The sequence below is a fragment of the Stegostoma tigrinum genome, chromosome 3, assembly GCF_030684315.1.
Source record: "Stegostoma tigrinum isolate sSteTig4 chromosome 3, sSteTig4.hap1, whole genome shotgun sequence".
Classification (NCBI taxonomy): Eukaryota; Metazoa; Chordata; class Chondrichthyes; order Orectolobiformes; family Stegostomatidae; genus Stegostoma; species Stegostoma tigrinum.
In genome coordinates, this window is record NC_081356.1 from 55,547,761 (window position 1) to 55,573,592 (window position 25,832).

A 25,832-nucleotide genomic window follows, 5' to 3' on the forward strand; every position below is an offset into this window, starting at 1 on the left:
AGAGCTGGATGAAATCAGCAGGCCAAGCAGCATCAGAGGAGCAGGAAGGCTGATGTTTCAGGCCTAGACCCTTCTTCAGAAATGGGGGAGGGGAATGGGGTTCTGAAATAAATAGGGAGAGAGGGGGAGGCAGATAGAAGCTGAATAGAGGAGGAGATAGGTGGAGAGGAGAAAGACAGGTCAAAGATGCAGGGATGGAGCCAGTAAAGGTGAGTGTAGGTGGGGAAGTAGGGAGGAGATAGGTCAGCCCAGGGAGGACGGACAGGCCAAGGGGGCAGGATGAGGTTAGTAGGTAGGAGATGGGGGTGGGGCTTGAGGTGGCAGGAGGGGATTGGTGGGAGGAAGGGCAGGTTAGGGAGGCGGGGACGTTCTTGGGTGGTTTTAGGATATGGTAGCGGGAGGGGAGATTTTGAAGCTTGCAAAGTCCTCATTTTGATAGAGCCGGTAATTTGCTGTCACAACAGCGAGTGTGGTGAGATCATGTTTACCTTCTGTAGGAAAATACACAACATGGGCAATCAGTGCAATTAAAGGTTTGATTTATATAAACAAAATTTCCATATCCATTGTATTTAAAAACAACTGTTAAGCCATAATATGTTGGACTTCACTCCATTCGTCAGAAAGTATATACAAGTTTAAGCAACTAGTCTTTAATTTACAAGATTCATTCATAAATTATTTACCTATTATAATTTATTTGGAAAGTTCTTTGTTAAAACAAAAATACACTCCAATTTATGTGCAATGCTTAGCAGCTCAGTGAATAATAGTTTTAGTCTAAATCTCAACTTGTTTTTGTGCCAACAGCAAGACTGGATTTCCACCTCCATAACATTGTCTGACTTTGTGCCTTCTCAGCTTATCAGCTATTGAAATGCTTATTCATGCCTTTGTTACCTTTGGAATTGGTTATTACAATCCTTATCATATTTCTCTCATCTCTCCCTTCATATCTCAGTAACCTTGTCTATACTCTCAAATCTCTGTGATATTTTCTGTAATTCTGACTTCTTGGCATTCCCTGAGTGATTCACTCCATCAATGGCAGCTGCACTTTTATCTGCCGAGGTCCCAAGCTCTGGAATTCCTTCCCTTTACCTCTCTGCCTCTACCTCACTTTAATCCCATAAACCGTTTTTTCAAACCTACCTATTTAACTAAGCTTTTGGTCATCTGGCCTGTCTCCTCTTATATGGCTCCCTTTTCTTTACCTTCATTGCGTGTGTATTTAAATAGCTGTACTCAGAATTGTGACCTTACTGGTTCACACACTGGGACATCAGGCTGCTAACAAACCAGAGACGAGTATAACAGTTGCTTTTTAACTCCTTTTTTGGTATACTTCTTGGAGTCCAAAATATAAATTTCTTCAAAGGTGATTTTCTGCTGATGGATTGTAAGCCTTCTAATTATTTCTTGCTGTTTAAAGTTTCTGTGACAAGCGTGATAATTTAATGAGTCCTAAACAAAAGAACACCAGAAAGTGCTTGAATTTACATAGGCAGTCATTTTTTTCTTTCCTGTAGCAAACTTCTGTTAAAAGACATATTTTTGAGTTAAAAATTAATATTCTGGCTCTTCAGAGTTTTAATCCATTGTCATGACAGCTACCAATAATTTCAATAATCAGGGCTCGTACTTGACTCATTACTGCTGCAGATGTCACTTCTGAATCTCACAGTTTGCACACATTACCGATTATTCAGTTATGGTAACAGTGCCACATAAACACCCTGCACAACAGTCACTGACAAAACTCCCCCTCCCCTTGCAGGATAAAGTGGCACACAACTGGAGGCAGCTACAGTCAACCTGTAGGGAGCTGCATATTCTTACTTTCATGGTATAGATCATACTTGCCATCACTGTTGTGGCTATTGCTGAGGATGTGACCAGCAGTGAAACTGAAATGATACAAGATGGTGGAACCTGCATACCTGATCCTCCATCTTGAATCCCACATCCCTTTGGGCTTACGTGGTTGGGGAAGGAAAGCCCATTCAGCAGGTGGCAATGGATTCAGTCTGCAGCACATCCTGTAACACAGATGGATGTAGCTCTGTCAACAGGCATTCATGTGTCACTGTTGACTACACAGAGGTTGATCAAACCTGTTCAAATATCAGAAGCATTTGAGTACCCCACAATGAACATTTTGTAGAATCATAGAATCCCTACAGTGTGGGAACAGGCCCTTTGGCCCAACAAGTCCACACTGATCCTCAGACATCCCACCCAGACCTATCCCCCTATATCCCACCTAATCTACACATCCCTGAACACTATGGATAATTTAACACGGCCAATCCACCTAGCCCATACATCTTTGGACTGTGGGAGCAAACTGGAGCACCAGAGGAAACCCACACAGATCTGCCTTGTGCTTATGTTTGGTGCCTATCTGTGACAGCATCTAGTATTATTTTATTAAATTTCTGCAGGAAAAGAGAATCCACTGTGCAAAAGAAAGGGTCCAGATCAGTGGGGGAATGCTATCACTCTTATTCTTCCACTCATGAAAGAAGAGGCTCTAGTATTGGTATCATTCATGGTAGCTGCTCTATTGTAGACAGTGAATCAGACCATAAGGACATGTGTTGTCTCACTATTTGGTACATGGGAGCCTTGGATTTTTACGAGGATGGTGCTGCTGTTACCTCCAGTGCACATACATCAATCTGAACACCTGAAAATACACCTTGGAAGGGTGAAACCCTTTGACCTTCATCACCTCTCATGCAGGTCAAGAACGCAAGCAAAGACTCTTGTCTCCATCAGGTAATCCCCACTGCTGAGAAGGTGGAAGGGATCTTGTTGTACCATTCACACTCCATACCCTTCATTAGTACAGGATCTCCCTCTCAGTTCAGTATCCACTTGAACTCAGATTCAGCGGTTACAATGTCACAGTGAGAATGTCACAGGTGCGGCCACCTAGCCAATTGTGAGATCACTGACAGCCTATGGAGTGTGAGAAACCACACCCATGCTGAATGCCAGGCTGACAATGTGTTTCTGGAGTGCAGTGTGGTGGTAGATGCTGGACACACTGTGTGAGTTGCATCAAAACCTGGCAGAGATGCCAGAGGGTATCAACATACTGGCTTGAACATTGGACAGGGTCAAAAGTCACACAGCTCCAGGCTATAGTCCAATAGGTTTATTTGAAATCAACAGGTTTTAAAGTGCTGCCTTCATCAGGTAAAGTGAAGACAGCACCCAGGCACTGATTTTCTAATCAGAGAGATCAAAAGGTCATACAAGTGGTGTGAGTGGAGTGTCAACAAGACAAATAATAGTCTCTGCAGGTGATCAAGAGTGCCAGACAGTGCGTCAACAGCTCAAATACAAGTAAGGGATGACATATAATCTGATTAATTGCAGCAGAGAGTTAATTACAAAAAATTTTAAATAAGTTGGTGCTGGAAACGACCCAAATGACTGGAATAACATGCTAGGTATAAGAGTCACGTGCTGAGAGTCTAACCATCTAATCTTACTTGTCACTTTGGTTATACCCTCAGCATGCGACTCTTATACCTATCATATTATTCCAGCTGTTTGGTTTGTGCCCGGCACCACCTTACTTTTAATTTTTTATAGTTATTTCTCTCTCTCAATTAATCAGATTATAGATTATCTTTTACTTGTTATTTAGCTGTTGGCACTTTACTCACACTGTCTGGCACTCTTGATCACCTGCAGAGACCTATTTGTCTCGTTGACAATCACTGACACCATTTGTACGATCTTTTGATCTCTTTGATTATAATGTCTGTGCCTGGGTGCTCTCCTCGCTTCACTTGTTGAAGAGGCAGCACTTCAAAAGTTTGTGATTTCAAATAAACCTGTTGGACTAAAACCTGGTGTCATGTGATTTTTGACCTTGTCCACCCCTGTCCAACACCGGCAGCTTCTCATCTTGAACGTTGGAGACATCTATTCAGAACAGCAAGATCAGGTGCCTGCCCTCACTTCAGTTGCCAACAAAAGGGGAACAGTACATAAAAGAAGTCAAAAGAGCATTTACAAAGACCACTAGATACACTTGGGCATCTCTGATGAATACATTACTAAGGAGTTACACACTCTGTCCATTTATATTTCAAACAGATGTATGGTACTTTCTCTCAATATTTCTATTCGTTACCTTCATCTGCATCCACTTCATCTGGAAGTAAAGGAGTATAATGACTCACTCCAAGGGCTTTCTTGGAGGAATCATAGTATTTTTGGTTGCATTGCCCATGCCAAACAGTAAGGATGCAGGTGAGGAAAGTGAAGGGTGACAGTTTAATTGACAGGAGGAATGAGGCAGGAAAAGCCACATGAAACATGTACGTATAAGCACTTTCTTTACTTCCACAGTACTAATGTCATTGCCAATTCCGCCACCTCCAGTGAGATGCCACCACCAGACATATATTCCCCTCTCCTCCCTTGTCCGCCTTCTGCATGGACTATTCCCTCCCGGACACCTTGGTCCACTCTTCCTTCATCCCCAACACCTCCCCACAGCCCTACGGCACCTCCTCCTGTATCTGGTGAAGGTGCAATACCTGCCCATTTATCTCTTCCCTCACCAGTATCCAAGGGCCCAAACATAGCTTCCAGGTGAAGCAACACTTTACCTGCACTTCCAAGAATCTAGACTATTGCATTCGCTGCTCACAATGTGGTCTCCTCTACACTGGGGAAACTAAGTGTAGATTTGGTGACCGCTTCACAGAACATCTATGTTCTGCTCACAGAAAAGACCCTGAACTACCTGTTGCCTGCCACTTCAAAGCTCTACCCTGCTCCCTGGCCAACATCTCTGTTTCTGGCTTGCTGCATTGTTCCAGTGAAGCCCAATGCAAGCTGGAGGAACAGCTCCTCATTTTCCACTTGGGGATCCTATGGGCTCAATATTGAGTTCAATAATTTTAGGGCCTAAACTCTCCCATGTCCCAGCCCCCTACCCCACACACCAGTCCTTGTTACCACATAGCCTGCCATTACACATCCACTGTTGTTAGTCACTAACAGTTCCCATTAACAACTATTCACCCTCCCAGTCTGATTGTTAGCAACTCCTTTGCCTGTCCAACTGCTCTTCTCTCTCTTTAAGCTCCATCCTATCGTTAACTCCCTACCCAATCTCGCTCCCTTTTTTCTGCATTTGAATTGATGTTTTCCCAGCCACCATCAGTTCTGAGGAAGGGTCACCGGATCTGAAACGTTAACTCCATTTTCTCCTTCACAGATGCTGCCAGACCTGCTGAGCTTTTCCAGCAACTTTGCTTTTGTTCTTGATGTCATTGCATCCTTCCATCAGTTCTTGGTGTTCTTCATAATGCAGTGTCTGTTCAACTTCCTTCACATCCTCCTTATCTGAGGATATGTTGTGCTGCACTGTTGCTCAGATCCTGTCAACTCTGTTGTGCCAACTTATGCAGTGTACAGCAGGACACATTGATCTATGAGATCCTTTCAGTTGCTATTGAAGGATATCTTTGGATTAATCCAGCTGCCCTAATCTCATTTTAAAAAGAGTTATTACCTGTGTTATTATCTCAGATTGTCACATGGAAGGCGTTGTATTTTTTCTCTGCTTTCATCTTTCAGTTCTGAGGAGGAACCAGTAGTCATCTCCTTGGATTTGATTGTATTTATAGTTCAATTTGATTTTTATTATTGTCACATTTACCAAGATACAGTGAAAAGTAAAGCATGCTATCCAGGCAAATCATACCTTACATAAGTACATCAGGGTAATAAATCAGTTCTGAGGAAGGGTCACCAGACATGAAATGTTAACTCTGATTTTTTATTCGCAGATGCTGCCAGACCTGGTGAGCTTCCAGCAACTTTTATTTTTGTGGATGTAGTATAACAGAATTCAAAGTTTGGTGTTATAGCTACTGAGAAAATGCAGAGAAACGGCAACTTTTATATATGAGCAGTCTATTCAAAAGTGTGATAACAGCATGGAAGAAGCTGTTCTTGAAATCTGTCAACTCCCCACCTACGTCCGTGACACCACCCACGCCCTCCACCTCCACCAGGACTTCCTATTCCCCGGCCCCCAACACCCCATCTTCACCATGGACGTCCAGTCCCTATACACCTGCATTCCGCATGCAGATGGCCTCAAGCCCCTCCGCTTCTTCCTGTCCCGCAGGCCCGACCAGTCCCCCTCCACCGACACTCTCATCCGCCTAGCCGAACTCGTCCTCACCCTCAACAACTTCTCTTTTGACTCCTCCCACTTCCTACAGACTAAGGGGGTGGCCATGGGCACCCGCATGGGCCCCAGCTATGCCTGCCTCTTTGTAGGTTACGTGGAACAGTCCCTCTTCCGCACCTACGCAGGCCCCAAACCCCACTTCGTCCTCCGGTACATTGATGACTGTATCGGCGCCGCCTCTTGCTCCCCAGAGGAGCTCGAACAGTTCATCCACTTCACCAACACCTTCCACCCCAACCTTCAGTTCACCTGGGCCATCTCCAGCACATCCCTCACCTTCCTGGATCGCTCAGTCTCCATCTCAGGCAACCAGCTTGTAACTGATGACCATTTCAAGCCCACCGACTCCCACAGCTACCTAGAATACACCTCCTCCCACCCACCCTCCTGCAAAAATTCCATCCCCTATTCCCAATTCCTCTGCCTCCGCCGCATCTGCTCCCACAACAAGACATTCCACTCCCGCACATCCCAGATGTCCAAGTTCTTCAAGGACCGCAACTTTCCCCCCACAGTTATCGAGAACGCCCTTGACCGCGTCGCCCGCATTTCCCGCAACACATCCCTCACACCCCGCCCCCACCACAACCGCCCAAAGAGGATCCCCCTTGTTCTCACACACCACCCCATCAACCTCCGGATACAACGCATCATCCTCCGACACTTCCGCCATCTACAATCCGACCCCACCACCCAAGACATTTTTCCATCCCCACCCCTGTCTGCTTTCCGGAGAGACCACTCTCTCCGTGACTCCCTTGTTCGCTCCACACTACCCTCCAACCCCACCACACCCGGCACCTTCCCCTGCAACCGCAGGAAATGCTACACTTGCCCCCACACCTCCTCTCTCACCCCAGTCCCAGGCCCCAAGATGACATTCCACATTAAGCAGAGGTTCACCTGCACATCTGCCAATGTGGTATACTGCATCCACTGTACCCGGTGTGTCTTCCTCTACATTGGGGAAACCAAGCGGAGGCTTGGGGACCGCTTTGCAGAACACCTCTGCTCGGTTCGCAATAAACAACTGCACCTCCCAGTCGCAAACCATTTCCACTCCCCCTCCCATTCTTTAGATGACATGTCCATCATGGGCCTCCTGCGGTGCCACAATGATGCCACCCGAAGGTTGCAGGAACAGCAACTCACATTCCGCCTGGGAACCCTGCAGCCTAATGGTATCAATGTGGACTTCACCAGTTTCAAATCTCCCCTTCCCCAACTGCATCCCTAAACCAGCCCAGTTCGTCCCCTCCCCCCACTGCACCACACAACCAGCCCAGCTCTTCCCCTCTACCCACTGCATCCCAAAACCAGTCCAACCTGTCTCTGCCTCCCTAACCTGTTCTTCCTCTCACCCATCCCTTCCTCCCACCCCAAGCCGCACCTCCATCTACCTACTAACCTCATCCCACCTCCTTGACCTGTCCGTCTTCCCTGGACTGACCTATCCCCTCCCTACCTCCCCACCTATACTCTCTCCACCTATCTTCTTTTCTCTCCATCTTCGGTCCGCCTCCCCCTCTCTCCCTATTTATTCCAGAACTCTCACCCCATCCCCCTCTCTGACGAAGGGTCTAGGCCCGAAACGTCAGCTTTTGTGCTCCTGAGATGCTGCTTGGCCTGCTGTGTTCATCCAGCCTCACATTTTATTATCTTGAAATCTGTTAGTACATGTTTTCAAACTTTTGTACTTTCTGCCCGACAGAGATGGTAGGAAGGGTCCTTGATTCTGTTGGCTGTTTTCCTGAGGCAGCTGGAAGTATAGAAGGATTCAATGGAAGTAAAGCTTGTTTCCATGATGAACTGGGCTGCATTCACAACTCGCTGTAATTGTGCAGGGCTATTGCCATACCCAGCTATAATGCATCCACCATTCATGCTAAGTAACAGTAGTATGTACTATCTACAAGGTGCACTGCAGAAATTCATCAAAGATCCTCATACAGCACCTTCCAAATCCATGACTACTTTCATCTAGAACAACAAGGGCAACAGATACATGGGAACACCACCACCCGCTTGTTCCCCTCCAGGTCGTTTACCATCCTGACTTGGAAATATATCACTATTCCTTCACTGTCAATGTGTCAAAATTCTGGAGTACACTCCCTAAAAGATTATGAGTCAACCTTCAGCACATAGACTGCGCATCCAAGAAGGCAGCTCACACCAACTTCTCAAGGACAACTACGAGCTGACAATAAATGCTGGCCAATTATCAATACCCTGACCTACAACTGAATAAGAAAGAAGGGTGCCTGCTTCGTGCAGAATGGTGCCTGTCACCCCGAATCTGCTCTCTTCCACATCTCCACCATGAGGCCGCCTTTGAAGGTGATCATGAGACCCATTTGAGGCAGATGCTGTGAATCCAGCTTCCCTATTCTCCAGTCCTCCTCCTCGAAAGAGAACCCACCTCCTGGTCACACAATGTCAATGCCTGGTGGACACTTTCCGTCTCAAGGACCTCTCTCACAGACACTTCTTTCACCTGGCTAACTACCATCAGCCCCTTTCAGTCTCTTTCATTACACCAAAATGACAACAGCCAAGTTATAGTCTGGCAACATGCCCCAAACTTGGCACTGGAAACTCCTCTCAACACTTGATGGATTCTAAATCTATGGTCTGAGCCTGCTGCTTCTTTGCAGTTGCCATTTACATGCTACATGTCCTTTGTACTGAGTAAAAAAATTGAGGCTAGTGCATAAATCACAGCTTATTGGCACTTTGTGACTTAATTATTTTTGTCAGATCTGCACACACATTTGTCTCACAATGCTGTCTATATCTTGTAAAACATGGAACTGACTTGATGAACCCTGATCCAACTCTTCTCTATGAAATATTAATACCACTGCCCCCCCACACCTCCAAGGTCTTCCACATTGGGCCTCTAGAATCCAGCCTGTAATCAATAGACCAGATTAATGTGATTCCGTTTTGTAAATTGGCAAATTTAATAAAGACAAAATGCTGCATTTGTTCAAAGTAAAATCAGTCACACAGAAATGTGAAATCCTACTTATGAATCTGGGAGGTCAAACACAATTCCCTCAATCAATCAAAATTGTGATAAATTGATGGTTCAATGTCATTGTGAGAAAGCTGTCGGACTTCTGTGACTAGCATTCAATTCTATGAAGACTTTCATTAAAAACTGGAGTAAAATACACAAAGACTAGCATTTCACTGTGTAGGTTTGATTCAAATTGAATGAGAATTTCATTAAACATTATTTTGTTATATTGTAGACTGGATTAATCCATCAAAGATTTCCTCTGTTCTTTCTGTAAAAAAAAACAAGCCTTATTGCCAAATACATTTATAGCAATATGTAAGCCAATTCTAGAATTCAGAAACAGCAGATTTTAAAGAATCAGCTAAACATTTCATTTTTGTACATACCAGGACTTCTTATTAAGATCCAACACAAAAACTTTGTTAGGCATTTTCTTTCTCCAAAACCCTACCTGCCCAGTTGATTTATGTGTTACTGCTAATTCAGAATGTAAAAATACCTTATCAGATGGATTAGAACTCTTCAATATGTCATTAATGTATAACAACAAACTTTAGCACACAGGGACATATGCCTGTCCAAAACATTAGAGCAATGTTCATCTCAGAGACCTTCACTTGCTTTCTTATGCTCACTTTGCAGCTACTAAGAGACTCAGATAATCTCTACCTTGGGTTGCCTTTTTGCGTTTTACTGTCTCATGGTGAACTTACTTCAGTCTTGCATCTTTTACATCAGTATTACAGTCTTTACATTAGATTTACAAAAGTCTTTGTATCTTATCATAGATACAAAGCCAGAGACCTGTCGTAGTCATCAGCAGTGATCAGTCAGAGGAGAGACTTTGCTGTACAGCACTGTGCTACATTAATGTCACACCTACAGCATGTTCCAGCAGCTGATACAGCAAACACACTGAATGTGCTGGAAACAAATGGTCAGGATACAAAATTTACTGGGAGTGATCCTCAATCAGTGGTGATCCCCCCACAGTTAGTTAAGGGTAATATCTAACCTCAGTCCCGAAGATCAGAAGCTGAATGTCTTTGACCATTGAAGTGTTCCCAACTGGGAGGGAACATTCCTGTCTGACAATTGTTGTGTGGTGTCCATTCATCTGTTGTTGTACCGTCTACACAGTCTCGCCAATATACAATGTCTCAAGGATCCTCCAAGCATCCTCCAAGGTGGTCTTTGAGATACACAATAATGCAGAAATTTCATAGAATCCCTACAGTGTGGAAACAGGCCTTTCGGCCCAACAAGTCCACACTGACCCTCAGAGCATACCACCCAGACCCATCCCCCAGTATCCCACATAAAGTACATACATCCCTGAACACCAAGGACAATTTTAGCATGGCCAATCCAACAAACCTACAAATCTTTGGACTGTGGGAGGAGACCAGAGCACCTGGAGGAAACCCACACAGACCTGGGGAGAATGTGCGAACTCCACACAGACAATCGTCCAAGGGTGGAATCAAACCTGGGTCCTTGGCACTGTGAGGCAGCAATGCTGACCACTGAGCCACCGTGCCGCCCCAAATCTAACCTTAATTAATGCAAATCACTCAATGATGAATCTTTCAACAAGAGCCTCAGCAATAGAAAAAGCCAACCTGAATCCTAATGGGTACAGTAAAATTCAAAGTGCCCCAGTACCAAAGTGAGATGGGAATTGGGGAACATCCTCCACTGGTGGAATCAAACAATACACAAAGGAAGATATTTGTGCTGTGACAGGACAGGTTTTTCTGCTGCATAATTACACTACATGATTTTCCTCAGAATCAACCATATTCAACTGCTTCATTAATGATCCTTGCTCCAGGTTAAGGTCAGGAATCGATATGTTTACTCATTACTGCACTGCGTTCAGTTCCATTTGCATTTCCTCAATTATAAAGTATTGCATGGCTGTATGTAATAAGACATGGAAAATATCAAGGCTTAGCTGATTTTTGGGAAGCAATGACCATTTCTTGAAAAGGAAATGTAGCCTTCATTCCCACCCTCACCCCACTGAGGCATCACGACTCTTGATTCACCTCACATTCAATATCTTGGAAAGTCATCATTGACCAGAAATTTAACTGAACCAGCCACAATAGTACTATGACTACTAAAGCAGGTCAGAGGATAGGTATATTGTGATAGTAACTCAATTCTTGCCAAAGCATTTGCATCAACTACAAGACATAAGTCACGAATGTGATTAAGTACTTTCCACTTGTCTGGATTAGTGCAGCTTCAAAAAATTTAAGATACTCAATACCTTTCAGGACAGAACATCCAGCTTGATTCTGTTGGTGGTAGAAATTCAGCCTCACAACTCACTTCATTAGGTCATAGCCACCAGCAAAAAAATTGCATACATTTAAACAGATGTGGAGGCCAATCCTTTTCTGTCACATATGAATATCAGCTCTAAAGACCCCATTGCTACCTCAGAGCTCATGAACCCATGGGAGGTCATGATCCAGAGTTTGGGAAATATGGTTTCATGCAATAATTCCATTTAATATCATCTCATTGAGTAATGTGAAATTCTCATCTCTCCCCAAACTTTTTGTGAATTATTTTAAATCTGTGCCTGCTGTTTATCTCTCATTTCTGCCAGTGGAAGCAATTTCTCTACATGTATTAGAAAAATAACCTCTGAACTTGCAACAATTCTTTGAACTGCTATTTGAGCCTTGTCTGTTCATAAGAAATATATATACATCCTTAATAAATAGAGCAAAGTAGTAGCAACTTTTTCATCAAGTTTGTTCAAGGGTTCTGAAGTAAAACCTATGTACTGTGCCTGAAGCTATCATAAATTTGTTGAAGTGTATCACCCAATATAAAGACATCTCTGCTTTTAATTGTGTCACTAGAGGTTATAGAATGCTTTGAAGTAGGAAATGGGAAAACATTGAAGGGGGATGTTTGAAAGGTTTGACTCCAAATGTCAAGCAGAAACTGATAGCCAAGTTCTGCACCCATGAAGACAGCCTCAACTGTGATCACGGGCTCATGTCGCACGACATGTGACCCCACCACATGGTTCTATATCTGCAAAGTCTTCCTTACTCTTCTGTTTTGACGCCATTACCTTGATAAACTGTTATGGTCTTTCTAACTTAATTAGTCTGTACAGTTTTGGATTACTTATTACTTTAGTTAGAGCCCTGGCTTTGACTCTTGTACCTATCATGTTATTCCAATCATTTCACTTGTCTCTGCAACTACCCTATTTCTACAACATTTAATCAGATTATAGGTCATCCTTTTGCTTGTTATTCAGCTATTGACACTTCATTCACACCATTTAACACTTTTGATCACCTGCAGAGACTTATTATTCAACACTCTACTCACACCATTTGTATGATCTTTTGATCTCTCTGCCCTTGATTTCTCTGCCCATAAATTCTATGTCTGTGCGTCCTCTCTCACTTCACCTGACAAAGGGGTTATGCTTCAAAAGCTCGTAATTTCAAATAAACCTGTTGGACTATAACCTGGTGTCATGTGACTTCTGACTTAATCTCAGTCCAGAAGTTGGACACAGTAAGGCAGATACTCGTGTTGGTCGGATCTATGACATCACACTTCAGAGAGTGGGCCACGATCAGTCCTGCAGGTCCAGTGCAACCAGTCAACAAATTAGTGGGTCATCATTCAGCGAGCTACACAGATTCTGTCATGAACATGATCCGTCATCAGTCAGGGCTATATGTCTCAGTCAGTCAGAGAGGTGGGCCATGGCCGGCCTGAAAGTCTCTTCATTGTAAGTGAAGCACATTATCAGAGGCTACTGCTATAGTAGGGAAGTTGAGTAAATCCATTGTAGGGATTGGAGGCTGCATTCCAGGATAAAGAAGGGGCAATAATTGTGTTGGGTGGAGGATGATATTGTCCTGGAGGACATGAGTTACTTTGGGAGAGGGAGTCATCAACATCACTAATACCCTGGCTTCATAGGGTTTCAGTGTGTCATGATGGTCGGCAAGGTTAAGCTGTAGGCCTGGAGCTCAGGAGGTAATTTTGAGAGATGAAGAAATAATGAAAGAGTTGAATGAGAATGTGTAGAGACTTAGAGCTGATGGGTCAGCAGGAAATGCAAGGAAGAAAGAAACATGAACATTTGGGATGTCACCTAGATTGTCAGGTTGAGCTTCTGACACACTTAGTGATGAACAATCTGTTTTGTCTTCTGACCCTATCTAAATTGCAAATGTGTAATAGAAATGAAAATTGGCTGCTACCACACCTGGAGTGGATAAAATGCTTTTTAAAATCTTTCTGAGGACATAGGATGTATTTGTGAGCAATGTGAGGCCCTTCAAAGGGCAATTGGATTATTTAGGATATTACACAGTACAAGTTAAAGACATCTGTTTTCATTGAATTATGCATGTGAGGCAAATGCACTGACACATGCATGTGGATTACGAATCCTGGTCGAAAGCAATCTTGACTATGTAATTGCTTATTACAACTTGGTCATAGCTGGCTCTGGGAAGCAGAAGTAATCACAGGTGACATTAAAGTGTTGCGTGTGGGTCACAATTCAGAAAGCCAACCTAAAATTCCATTAGCCTGCACAAGGGAATAGAGCTGATTTTCCTACCTTGAACTGGAACTATTCACCATAAGCTCTCATGTTCAATGTTGCCTTTTATGGATGTGGGATGTATCAGTGCTGTCAAGATTTCAGTAATCCTGCTGCACTTACATCCAGCTATATGACCTGTGCTCCATACAATGATATAAAGTTCACAGTGGCAAAGGTTCATGCAGAGGCATTCTATTTCCCTCCTTGTTGGTGGAGTCCTCCATGTCCCACCATGTGGAAGACAATGGTAATCTGTTATTTGTATATAATATGATTGCTGACTGCTTACGTTACTCTGCAACTGTTCTATTTCTGAATTCCCCATGCTGGTTTAGCCAGAACAGGAGTCATTGTCACTGTGGCCGTGAGACTGCAATAATACAGAGCATTTGTGGTGGAACTGATGCAGCAGTGCTGCTGATCAACCTCCACATGAAGAAATTGGAGCTGAAGGTCCCCTCAGGATGTGGAGGAGGTACAGAATGCCCAGAGTTTATTACCCTCAATGACATTTCCTAGATTAATGAGGCAAATTGCCACCTCTGACGAAGGATGTCATAGGACATCATTACAGAACGGTGTCATCCGTCGGAGTGGGATTTGTGACCTAAAGGGGTCATGGTTATTCTGTCCCAATGGCTGTCAAGATGACAATTGATGATAAGCTTTTATGCAACTTGCTCCTTCCAAGGAACCACCAGAGAGCTGGATGGGATCTTTCAATTCTCAACCCGCAAAAGGATCAAGGCAGTTCCAATTGCAGTTTGTGACAGCTAACACCATTTCATCTTGTTTTCCTGTGACAATCCTAGGCAGTAGGCTTTTCTAATATAGCTAGCTTCCGCCAGGTAGAGAGTACTATAGACTGTATACAGGTCACATGAAGAGTGTCACATCATAGTAATGCAGCTGACTGCATCAACAGGAAAGAGTTCCACTCCGTAAACATAGATGTTAATTGTGATCACTACCACAGAAGCTGAGATGATGCCTATATTCCTGGAATTCCCATGTTACTATTTCAATAATGATGTTTAGATCATAAGAAATAGGAACGGGGTAGGTTGTTTGTCCCCTCAAGGCTGTTCCACCATTCAATAAGATGACTCCACATTCCTGCCCTTCTCCCATTACCTTTGATTCCTTTACTGGGATGGCTACTGAGAGAGTAGGGCCACCCTCTGCAAACATGTGTGATCACTCTGTGACATAACTCCTGAATCAGGCTTAGCACAGTTGTAATTTCACTGATTCGTTATCTTCTGAGTGAAAGCATTTCTGCTTATCCATTTTAAATGTTCAACCCCTTATTCTAAGATCAAGCTTTGTAGTCCTAAACTCCCCCACAAGGGGAAACAGCCTTTCTGCATCTATCCGTCAATTACCCAAAGAATCTTATATGTTTCAATAAGGTTACCTCTTATTTCATAAATTCCAACGATTGCATGCTCAACCTACTCAACTCTCCTCATGACACAGTCTCCCCATACCTGGTTTTAATCTTGTGAACCTTCTTTGAACCGTCTGCAATGCAGTACATTGCGGTGACACAGTGGCTCGGTGGTTAGCACTGCTGCCTCACAGTGCCAGGGACCTGGGTTTGATACTAGCCTTTAGTAACTGTATGGAGTTTGCACATTCTCTCTGTGTCTGCATGGGTTTTCTCCTAAATTGCCCATAGCGTCCAAGGATGTGCAGGCTAGGCAATTAGCCATAGGAAATGTAGGGTTAGAGGGGCAGGATAGGGGGTGGGTCTGGGTGGAATGCTCTTTGGAGGGTTGGTATGGACTCAAATGGCTTGTTTCCACATTGTAGGGATTCTATTATTCTATTTTTCCTTAGGTTAGAGGCCCAAAACTGATCACAGTATTCCAGCTGTGTTTTGACTAGCACATTTATAGTTTCAGCAAAACTTCCCTCCATTTGAAATAAAGGCCAACATTCCATTTTTCTTCTGTTTTACCTGCTAAACACAGACACAAGCTTTTTGTGCTTCCCAAATCCCTCTGTTTTATAACTTTCTGCAGTTTTTCTCCATCTGTCCCATATCCAGCTCTATTCTTTCTGTCAAAATGCATGACCTCATATTTTCTCCACATTATATTCATTTGCCAAAGTTTTTGCCTCTTAATTAACCTCTCTATATCCCTCTGCAGCTTCTTCATATCATCTTCACCACTTGCCTTCCCACCTATTTTTGTGTCACCCACAAACTTGTATAGTACACTCACTGTCCTCATCCAAGTCACTGTGCTCCCGACCCCCGCCACACCACCCACCCCCAACATTAATCCCTGTTGCACTCCAGTGGTTGTCATTCTGAAAATGCCACACAGATCCCAACTCTCTGCCTTCTATGAGTGAGCCAATCCTCAATCTATGATACATTCTACCACCAACACCATGGGCTCTTATTAGTAGCCTTATGTGGTATCTTATCAAACACCTTCTGAAAAGTTCAAATATATTAGATCCACTGCTTTCCTTTTATCTATACTGCTTATTACCTCTTCAAAGAATTATTGTAAATTTGTTGGGTATTATTTCCATTCCATGAAGCTATGCTCATTCTAACTGATCATATAATGCTTTTATAAATGCTCTTTTATTACATCCTTTGTGATAGACTCTAACATTTTCACAATGACAGACTTAAGCAAAATGGGCCACATTATCTGTTTTTTGTCTCCTTGAATTACATTGGCAGTTTTCCAATACTCTGGGAATTTTCCAAAATATAAAGGTTCTTGGACGATTACTGCCAGTGCATCCACAATATTTGTAGTTACTTCCTTTAACATCCTATGATGTATCCCATCAGGTACAGGTCTTTAGGTTTTAGCCACATTAGGTTTAATAAGACCATAAGACATAGGAGCAGAATTTGGCCATTTGGCCCATCAAGCATACTCTATTATTTGATCATGGCTGATATGTTTCCAAATTATGTTCTCCTGTTTTCTCCTCATAACATTTAATGCCCTTAGTAATTAAGAAACTATCTCTGTTTTAAATATGCTTTATGGCTTGACCTGCACAGTCCTCCATGGCAATGAGTTCCACAGATTAACCACCCTTTGGCTGAAAAAATTCCCCCTCATTTCAGTTCTAAAGAATTGTCCCTTCACTCTGAAGCTGTAGCCTTGGGTCTTAGTCTATCTGACAAGTTGAACTATCTTCTCCATGTCCACTCTATTCAGGTCTCTTAATATTCTATAAGTTTAAATCAGATTCCCATCCCATCCTTAAAATTCAATTGAGTACATAACCATAGTCCTAACTGTTCTTCATATGACAAGCTGTCAGGGTCATTCTTGTAAACCTCCTCTAGACCCCCAAGGACAGCACATCCTTCCTTAGACTCGAGTTCCAAACTGCTTATAATATTCCAAATATGGTCTGACTAGATCAGCATCAACATTACATCTCTTGCATTCTGGCCCTCTTGAAATAAATGTTAACATTGCATTTGCCTTCCTAACTGCCAACTGAATCTACCTATTAACCTTAAGAGAATATTGAACGAGCACTCCCAAGTCCCTTTGGGCTTCAGAGCTTAGAAAATAGTCTACACCTCTATTTTTCCTATCAACATGCTTGACCTCACACTTTCCCACATTAAATTCCACCTGCCACCTGTTTGCCCACAGTCCTAGCCTGTCCAAGTCCTTCTGCAGTGTCCCCACTTCCTCAATGCTACTTGTGCCTCCATCTATCTTTGTGTCATCTGCAAACTTGGTAACAATCCTCTCAATGCCTCCATCTAGATTGTTAATGTATAATGTGAATCATTGTGGCCCCAAAACTGACCCATGCAGAATCCCATTGGCCACGGGCTGCCATCCCGAAAAGGACCTTGTTATCCCACTCTCTGCCTTCTGCCTGTCAACCAATCCTCTATCCATACTAGTACCTTGCCCCTAGCACCATGGGCCATTATCTTATTTAGCAGCTGCCAGTGTGTCACTTTACCAGAAGTCTTTTGAAAATTCAAATAGATCATGTCCACTGGCTCTCTTTTGACTAACTTGCTCATTACCTCCTCTAAAAATTCTAATACAACAGCATTTCTTGCTATCATATTTTATTTCATCCCCATCCAACATAGCTAATCCACCACCCTTTCTTTACTGCCCCTCAAAGAGTCACATGTCCCTGAATTTAGTTTCCAGTTTTGATCTTTGCGTGACGATGTCTCCATAATGGCTCTAAGTTAATATCCATTGACATATGTATGGGCTGTTAATTCATTTAGTTTGTTCTGAATACTATAAACATTCAAGAAAAGAGCCATTAATTTTGGCTTTTTATCAATCTGCTTTTTTTATGTTTGTTATCGTTGCCTTTCCTGTCCCACTCTGGGTTTCATTATCCTGATAACTATTCTGTAATGCTGCCATATCGTCTTGCTTTGTAAACCTATGTTTTCCCTCTTCCAAAGCCTTCCAACTCTTCAAACTAGTTTAATCAGTTAATTAGATTAACCAGTCATAGTAAGAGAAGGGGTGCAAAGAAAAAAACTTAATAAATGAGTCACTACCATAGCCAGGTTAGAGGAGTTTTGTCAGTTGCTCCAAAATCACATCAGAAGATTTACTGACAGATTAACCACCTAACGCAGACCTCGGTTCGTGGTATTTCTCAAAACCAGTGTCAGTGTGAGTTGTACTTTTGCTTAGAAGTATAATAAAGGTGTAAAACGTGAAGTGTGACTGAATCCAAAAGTCGTGTTCCAATGATATCTCAACCAGAGTGTTCAACCCAGGGAAGTGGTTCTTTTACACCTCTCATTTATAGTTCATGTAAAACAAAATTGCACTGAGAAACAGGGTAGATCTAATATGCCCAATTTTAAAATGAATTCAGAATTTCTTTGTTGTGTCTAGTGCATAAGATTTATCACAAAATGACTGACAAATGACAGGGACAAGTTAGATATTTTTCACATGTATTTAACTGAATTCTACAAACATCAGAATAACAAAGAATATTTTTCGATATGAATAGTTATTTCCACCATAAGATATTCATATTAAGCAGTGTCAGTATGCTTCTAAGTCATTTCCATACATTCTACAACATTTTCTACAAACAATATTTTATGTTCCACTCTGAAAAAGTGCGAAAATAAATTTGAGACTACTTAAAATATAATTATAAAAGCAAATTGCTATATGTTAAATGCAATACATCAAAAGTAATATTACAAGATGTTAAAAGATATTCAAGCATAACCAGTATTTTTCTTCATTTGAATATGTTTTGAAATACGGTTCTTCCTTCTATTTTCTTCTCTTGGGTTACATCCAGCGAAGGCAGTGAGATATAGTTTCAAATTCAACAGAAACCGTTGAATCCTTATTCAAGGGCTATTCTTTCTGTGCAAGCATGGATGATGAGTTTCGTACAGCTACCACAATCAAACTTCCCAGGCAGCATCTGACATTCATCCCCATGCACTTCCAGCAAGTCATTTCAAGGAAACTTCCAGCAATATTTCTGGAAGACTGAAGCCAATTAGAACAACCATTGTTATTTTCCTGGCTGAGACTGGCACCCAGCAAGGGTCAGAATTTGAACAAGAAACCTCATGGTTTGTATGCTCAAGTGTGACTTATTTACATTTAACTATCTTTACATTATTGCCTCACATAGTGCATAGATTATACCATAACCAAAAAGGAGTTCCATTTATTTTATTGAAATTATCTGTTTAGTCTGGAATAACTTACTTTGGTGTGAATTAATTAATCATGTTAAAAAAAAATTGATTTGGTTCAGCCTACTTGTATGATATGATGCTAAAAGTGATCGTTTACTTTCAACATTTCTGAATTGGACAGTAAGATGAAAATTTTTAAATATTCTTACAAAACATCAACTACAAATTTAAATTTGTGACATTATTCATGGCACAAACATTATGGATATATTTTTTGTCATGATGGTAAACAGAAATTCGGTTGATAACATTAAAATGGTTTTCACTATTCGGGAATAGCAAAAAGGGCCCTGCTATCCAATTTCCACTTTTTCTGCTCTTTCAAAGTACAATCATTGACAGATTCAAGGAAAATACAGAAAGGACTAGTCAGTATTCACAGTGACCTACAAGCCCAATCTTTTCCTTTGTTTAGCAAGGCTTCTGAAAGTTGGTACAAGGTCAGTCATACTCATTTTGCTGTGAAATAGTCAAGTCTTGAAAGTACAATTATTGTCCATTAGAAGATGAAAAAAAACTGCCAGTTGCTTTGGGACTGTTGTGAAATACACCCACTGAATGAATAAAGTTGTTTATGTTTTTCTCACGGCAGAGAAAGGAAATAATGGGACAGGGTGCTAGTGGACGTTCCTTCACCTGAGGGAATTAATGAATGATGAAAAGTTATTTCAAACAGTGAATTATTTTTAGGAACTTTTAAGTGTATCCTGAATTATACCATTGTATTTTTAATTCACGAATGTCTCATACATAGAGGATAAGCATGTGAATGCTGGACTAAAGTGAATCTAAGTGGTCTCATTTTACAATAAATGAAATTAAGAAATTACTATGTATGAATGGCTTCAGGTGATCTGTTAAAATAGCTTTCTAACTATAACTGGATTCTGCTGCAATATTGTGAATTAAATCAGGCCAAGACAGACACAGAAAGTATGCATAGTTTTTCATAACTTTCTTTTATAACTGAAATAACTACAGGACATTCATGTTAGAAATATCCAGACTGTAATATTATTGCTCATCTTTTTTATTTGGTCATGTCACCATCTGAGCATTTACTTCAATCAACAAACCACCTTCTAGTCAGCCCTTTAACTGTGCCAGAAATAAAAGATAACCTACTTTTAGGAACATGAATCGCTAACTATCCTCTATATCCTTAATCAGGTTGAGATTTATTCTAACATCCAATTGCTAGCTTGCTTATGTCATTTTCTTAGCAGAGTGGATTGATTCTTCACAAAGCGTCACACAGTTTTGTTCTGTTTAGATTCAGTTCACATTTTGATGAATTTTCATAGTGCATGTTACAGCTGCAGACTTAGCGAAACCCTTGTAGTATAAGCAGGAGCTGTTTCTGAAGCAAAGCAAAAGAAAGATTGTTTATTTTGTTTATAAATAATTATAGAATCCCTACAGTGTGGAAGCAGGCCATTCATAGAACATAGAAAAGTGCAGCACAGTACAGGCCCTTCAGCCCACGATGTTGTGCCGTGGAATAATCCGAATCCAAAAATAAAATAACCTAACCTACATTCCCCTCAATTCACTGCTGTCCATGTGCATGTCCAGCAGTCGCTTAAATAAATTCAGTCCACCAAGTCCACACAACCCTCTGAAGAGCACCCCAACAAGACCCACCCGCTACCTGATCCCTATATTTCCCATAGCTAATCCACCTAGTCTGAACATCCCTGGAAACTATGAGCAATTTAGCATGGCCAATCCACCTAACGTGCACATCTTTGGACTATGGGAGGAAACCACAGCACCCAGAAGAAACCCACCCAGATGAGAAATGTCCAAACTCTACACAGGCAGTCATCCAAGGGTGTGTGCTATGAGACAGCACTGCTAACACTGAGCCACCATGCCAGTGTGAGCTGCTTATGAGTAATTTTAACCTTTGCACCAATAAGCTGGTGGAATAGATCACCTTGATCTTTATGGAACACACCCAGATTTTATTCTCCAAAGGGTCACAACTTAAAGAATAATTTATTCAGGAATTTGTTGGTGAGTTACATGCCTTGGGTCTGGCAAAATGCCTGTCCAGCCATCTACAAGGCACCAATCAGGAATGAGAAGGAATACTGGCCTGGATGAATGCAACTCAAACAACGCACAAAAAGCTTGACACCATCCAGGATGAAGCAGCCAACTTGATTCGCACTCTACCTGCCACATTCAACACCTGATCTCTTTATCACCAATGCACAGTGGCTGCAGTATGTAACCATCTACAAGATGCACTGCAGCAACTCATCAGGACTCCTTTGACAGAACCTTCCAGGTCTGTCTGAACAAGATAAAACAAAGAACTGTGGATGGTAGAAATTAGAAACAAAAATAGAAATGGCTAGAGAAAACTCAACAGGTCTGGCAGCATGTGTGGAGAGAATTAAGTGTTCACATTTCAAGTCCAGTGACACTTCTTCAGAACTGAATGTAGGTAGGAAAGGGTTGGTATATATGCTGAAGATGGGGTGAGGAGTAAACGATGGATAGAGAAGGAGCCCAGAGGTCTTGTTTTTGGCGGTTGGGGTAAGGACATTGGAGAAGGTGTTCAGGCCCTAAAATTGTTGAACTCAATATTTAGTCAAGAAGGCTATCCTTGCGGAGGCACCAAAGCTAGTATTATTAGAAATGATAGTAAAAGCTTCTTTCAATACAATAGAAGCAAACGAGAGGCAAAAGTAGATATTGGGCCGCTCCAAATTGATGCTGGAAGGCTAGTGATGGGAGATAAGGAAATAGCTGAAGAACTTAATAAGTACTTTGCATCAGTCTTCACAGTGGAAGACATGAGTAGTATGCCAACAATTAGGGAGACCCGGGGGCAGAGTTGAGTACGGTAGGCATTACAAAAGAGGAAGTGCTAGAAAAGCTAAAGGGTCTAAAAATTGATAAATCTCCTGGCCCCGATGGGCTACATCCTAGAGTTCTGAGGGAGGTGGCTGAGGAAATAGCGGAGGCTTTGGTCATGATCTTTCAAAAGTCACTGGAGTCAGGGAAAGTCCCAGATGATTGGAAAATTGCTGTTGTAACTCCCTTGTTTAAGAAAGGATCAAGGCAAAAGATGGAAAATTATAGGCCGATTAGCCTAACCTCAGTAGTTGGTAAAATTCTAGAATCCATTGTCAAGGATGAGATTTCTAAATTCCTGGAAGTGCAGGGTCAGATTAAAACAAGTCAGTATGGTTTTAGTAAGAGGAGGTCGTGCCTGACAAACCTGTTAGAATTATTTGAAGAGGTAACAAGTATGTTAGACCAGGGAAACCCAGTAGATGTTATCTATCTAGACTTCCAAAAGGCCTTTGATACAGTGCCTCACGGGAGGCTGCTGAGCAAGGTGAGGGCCCATGGTGTTTGAAGTGAGCTACTGGCTTGGATTGAGGATTGGCTGTCTGACAAAAGGCAGAGAGTTGGGATAAAAGGCTCTTTTTTGGAATGGCAACCGGTAACGAGTGGTGTCCCGCAGGGTTCAGTGTTGGGGCCACAGCTGTTTACCTTATATATTAATGATCTGGATGAAGGGACTGGGGGCATTCTGGCGAAGTTTGCCGATGATACGAAGATAGGTGAACAGGCAGGTAGTACTGAGTAGGTGGGGAAGCTGCAGAAAGATTTAGACAGTTTAGGAGAGTGGTCCAGGAAATGGCTGATGAAATTCAATGTGTGTAAGTGTGAGGTTTTGTACTTTGGAAAAAAGAATACAAGCATGGACTATTTTCTAAACGGTGAGAAAATTTTCAAATCAGAAGTGCAAAGGGATCTGGGAGTGTTGGTCCAGGATTCTCTAAAGGTTAACTTGTAGGTAGAGTCCGTAATTAAGAAAGCAAATGTATTGTTGTCGTTTATCTCAAGAGGGTTAGAATATAAAAGCAGCGATGTGCTTCTGAGGCTTTATAAGGCTCTAGTTAGGCCCCATTTAGAATACTGTGTCCAATTTTGGGCCCCACACCTCAGGAAGGACATACTAGCCCTGGAGCATGTCCAGCGGAGATTCACACAGATGATCGCTGGAATGGTAGGTTTAGCGTATGATGAACGGCTAAGGATCCTGGGATTGTAGTCATTAGAGTTTAGAAGGTTGAGGGGAGATCTAATAGAAACTTACAAGATAATGTAAGGTTCAGAAGTAGTAGACGCTAGGAAGTTGTTTCCGTTAGGCGGGGAAACTAGGACCCGTGGGCACAGCCTTAAAATTAGAGAGGGTAAATTTAAAACTGAAATGAGACAACATTTCTTCAGCCAGAGAGTGATGGGCTTGTGGAATTCATTGCCGCAGAGTGCAGTGGAGGCTGGGACGTTGGATGCCTTCAAGGCAGAGATCGACAAATTCTTGATCTCAAAAGGAATCAAGGGCTACGGGGAGAGTACAGGGACGTGGTGTTGAAATGCCCATCAGCCATGATGTAAATGGCAGAGTGGACTTGATGGGCCGAATGGCCTTACTTCCACTCCTATGTCTTATGGTCTTAACCTTATCACTAATCGGGCTGCACAACCAACCCATTGTCAGCTATTGATTCTCTTAGACTGACCTTTATCCATTCCTTTGTCTGTCAATCTATTGTTCTTTCGTTCTCTCTCTCTGGATCCTTCCCCACCTTTCTTTTATTCACCCTCTTTCCCCCACCCCATCTTCAGCATGTGCACCAACTTTCTCCTTGCTACAATTAGTTCTAAAGAAGGGTCACTGTACCCGAAACATTAACTCTGCTTACTCTCCATGAATGTTGCTAGACCTGCTGAGTTTTTACCAGCAATTTCTGTTTTTGTTTTTCTTGTGCCTTTTACCACCTAGAAGAATAGGCAAATGCATGCAAACACCACCACATCCAAGTTCCTCTCCAAACCACATACTATCCTGACTGAACAGTAATTCCTTTAATATGTGGTTGGGTCAAAATATGAAACTCCCTTCCTAACAGTATTATTGGTATACCTACTTTCCAAGGACTGCAACAATTCAAGAAGACAGCTCATTACCACCTTCTCATAGACAGTTCTAGAAGTACCATAAATGCTGGCTTAGCCAGAAAAGTCGATATACCATGAATATATAAAAAGGAAAATTCCCAGGAATGTGAAATTATAGGATTGAGTTCTTCTCTTGATTTCTCCTTCCCAGAAGACTTTCAACAAAACTGTAACTACACTTTCATGTTGTCCTCATCCTCAACTCTTTTTAGCTCTGCTGATAATAAACCTCTTCTCCGAAGTTAGTCTTTACCTAGTTTATCAATTTAAAACAGTCTCAAATTTGCATACAAATGAACAGAGCTGCTCCCACAAAACCTTGAATTGAATCTTCAGCCTTTGTGAAACAGGTTCTGAGGCAGACAGGAGAAAAAAAATAGTGCTATTGGCTAATGTGCCATTTCTCCAGTTCTGTTTCATCTCTGGGCCATTGTTGTGTAGCTCGTCTTTCAAAGTTGGCGAGCTGCCTGTAGTCATTATGAGTCTGATTAAGACCAATAAAAGGCGTTAACTGAGATTTTCCAATTAGTCGCCAGCGTCCTGCAGGCAGCAGCCAGCCAGTTTAGGAGTCTGCAGATAGGCACCTAGTGGTTGACCAGGGAACAAGTGCTAAAGTAGCCCACTTGATTGGTACCACATCCACAAACATCCACTCCTTCCTCTACCCATGCACTGTAGCATGCACTTCAGGCAGGCCTAAAGTCCAGCAGCAGCCATATACTACTTTGTAGAGGATTCCCATCTTCTACCCTACAGTGCTGGACTGGCTTCTGATTTTGAAAAGATGGAGAGGTGGCATCTCCATATTAAATTACCCTCTCTCTCTTACTTACCTTCCACTGCAACCTGTTGCTTCTTTCAAAAACAGCTCTTCAGATTCAAGTGTACATATCCCCTAACTATTTCATGGTTGCCCCAAGGAAGTTCAAAGGTGAATGACTGTTTCCTTCCTGGGACAGGTTTGGAACCCAGGAAGAGTTTCAACCTCTATTTTTAGTTCTGGTGGGAAAGCCAGCCCTTCCTCTTTATATCATTCCATCCCTTCATAGTTGTAAAGAATGGATTATAAAGTTATTTCAGTAGTTACCTCTCTCTTCCAAATCCTTAAAATACATTTGCATCAAGTCTTTTTCAAATTCTTCTTGATCTTCATCATTTTCAAAGATTTCACTGTGCACCCAGTCTTCAAGTGGATTTTCTCTCAGATCAACATATCTGTTAGTAGGAAAAAGAAAATTAAGCCATTGTTTTTATA

The 25,832-nt window shown here is 42.1% G+C and overlaps 1 protein-coding gene across 5 annotated transcripts in view; it reads right to left on the reverse strand.

The window, feature by feature from the left end:
* Positions 1-18,797: 18,797 nt before the first annotated feature.
* LOC125451026 (leucine-rich repeat-containing protein 2-like) overlaps positions 18,798-25,832 on the reverse strand; it is a 75,323-nt gene continuing 68,288 nt past the window's right edge. For all 5 annotated transcript variants that reach the window (XM_048527688.2, XM_048527684.2, XM_048527689.2 and 2 more), the window contains exons 8-9: positions 25,665-25,792; positions 18,798-20,948 (exon numbers count right to left, since the gene is read on the reverse strand). In XM_048527688.2, the coding sequence (XP_048383645.1) occupies positions 20,899-20,948; positions 25,665-25,792 (178 nt within the window). In that variant the 3' untranslated portion in view covers positions 18,798-20,898. The remainder of the gene's footprint in view (positions 20,949-25,664; positions 25,793-25,832) is intronic.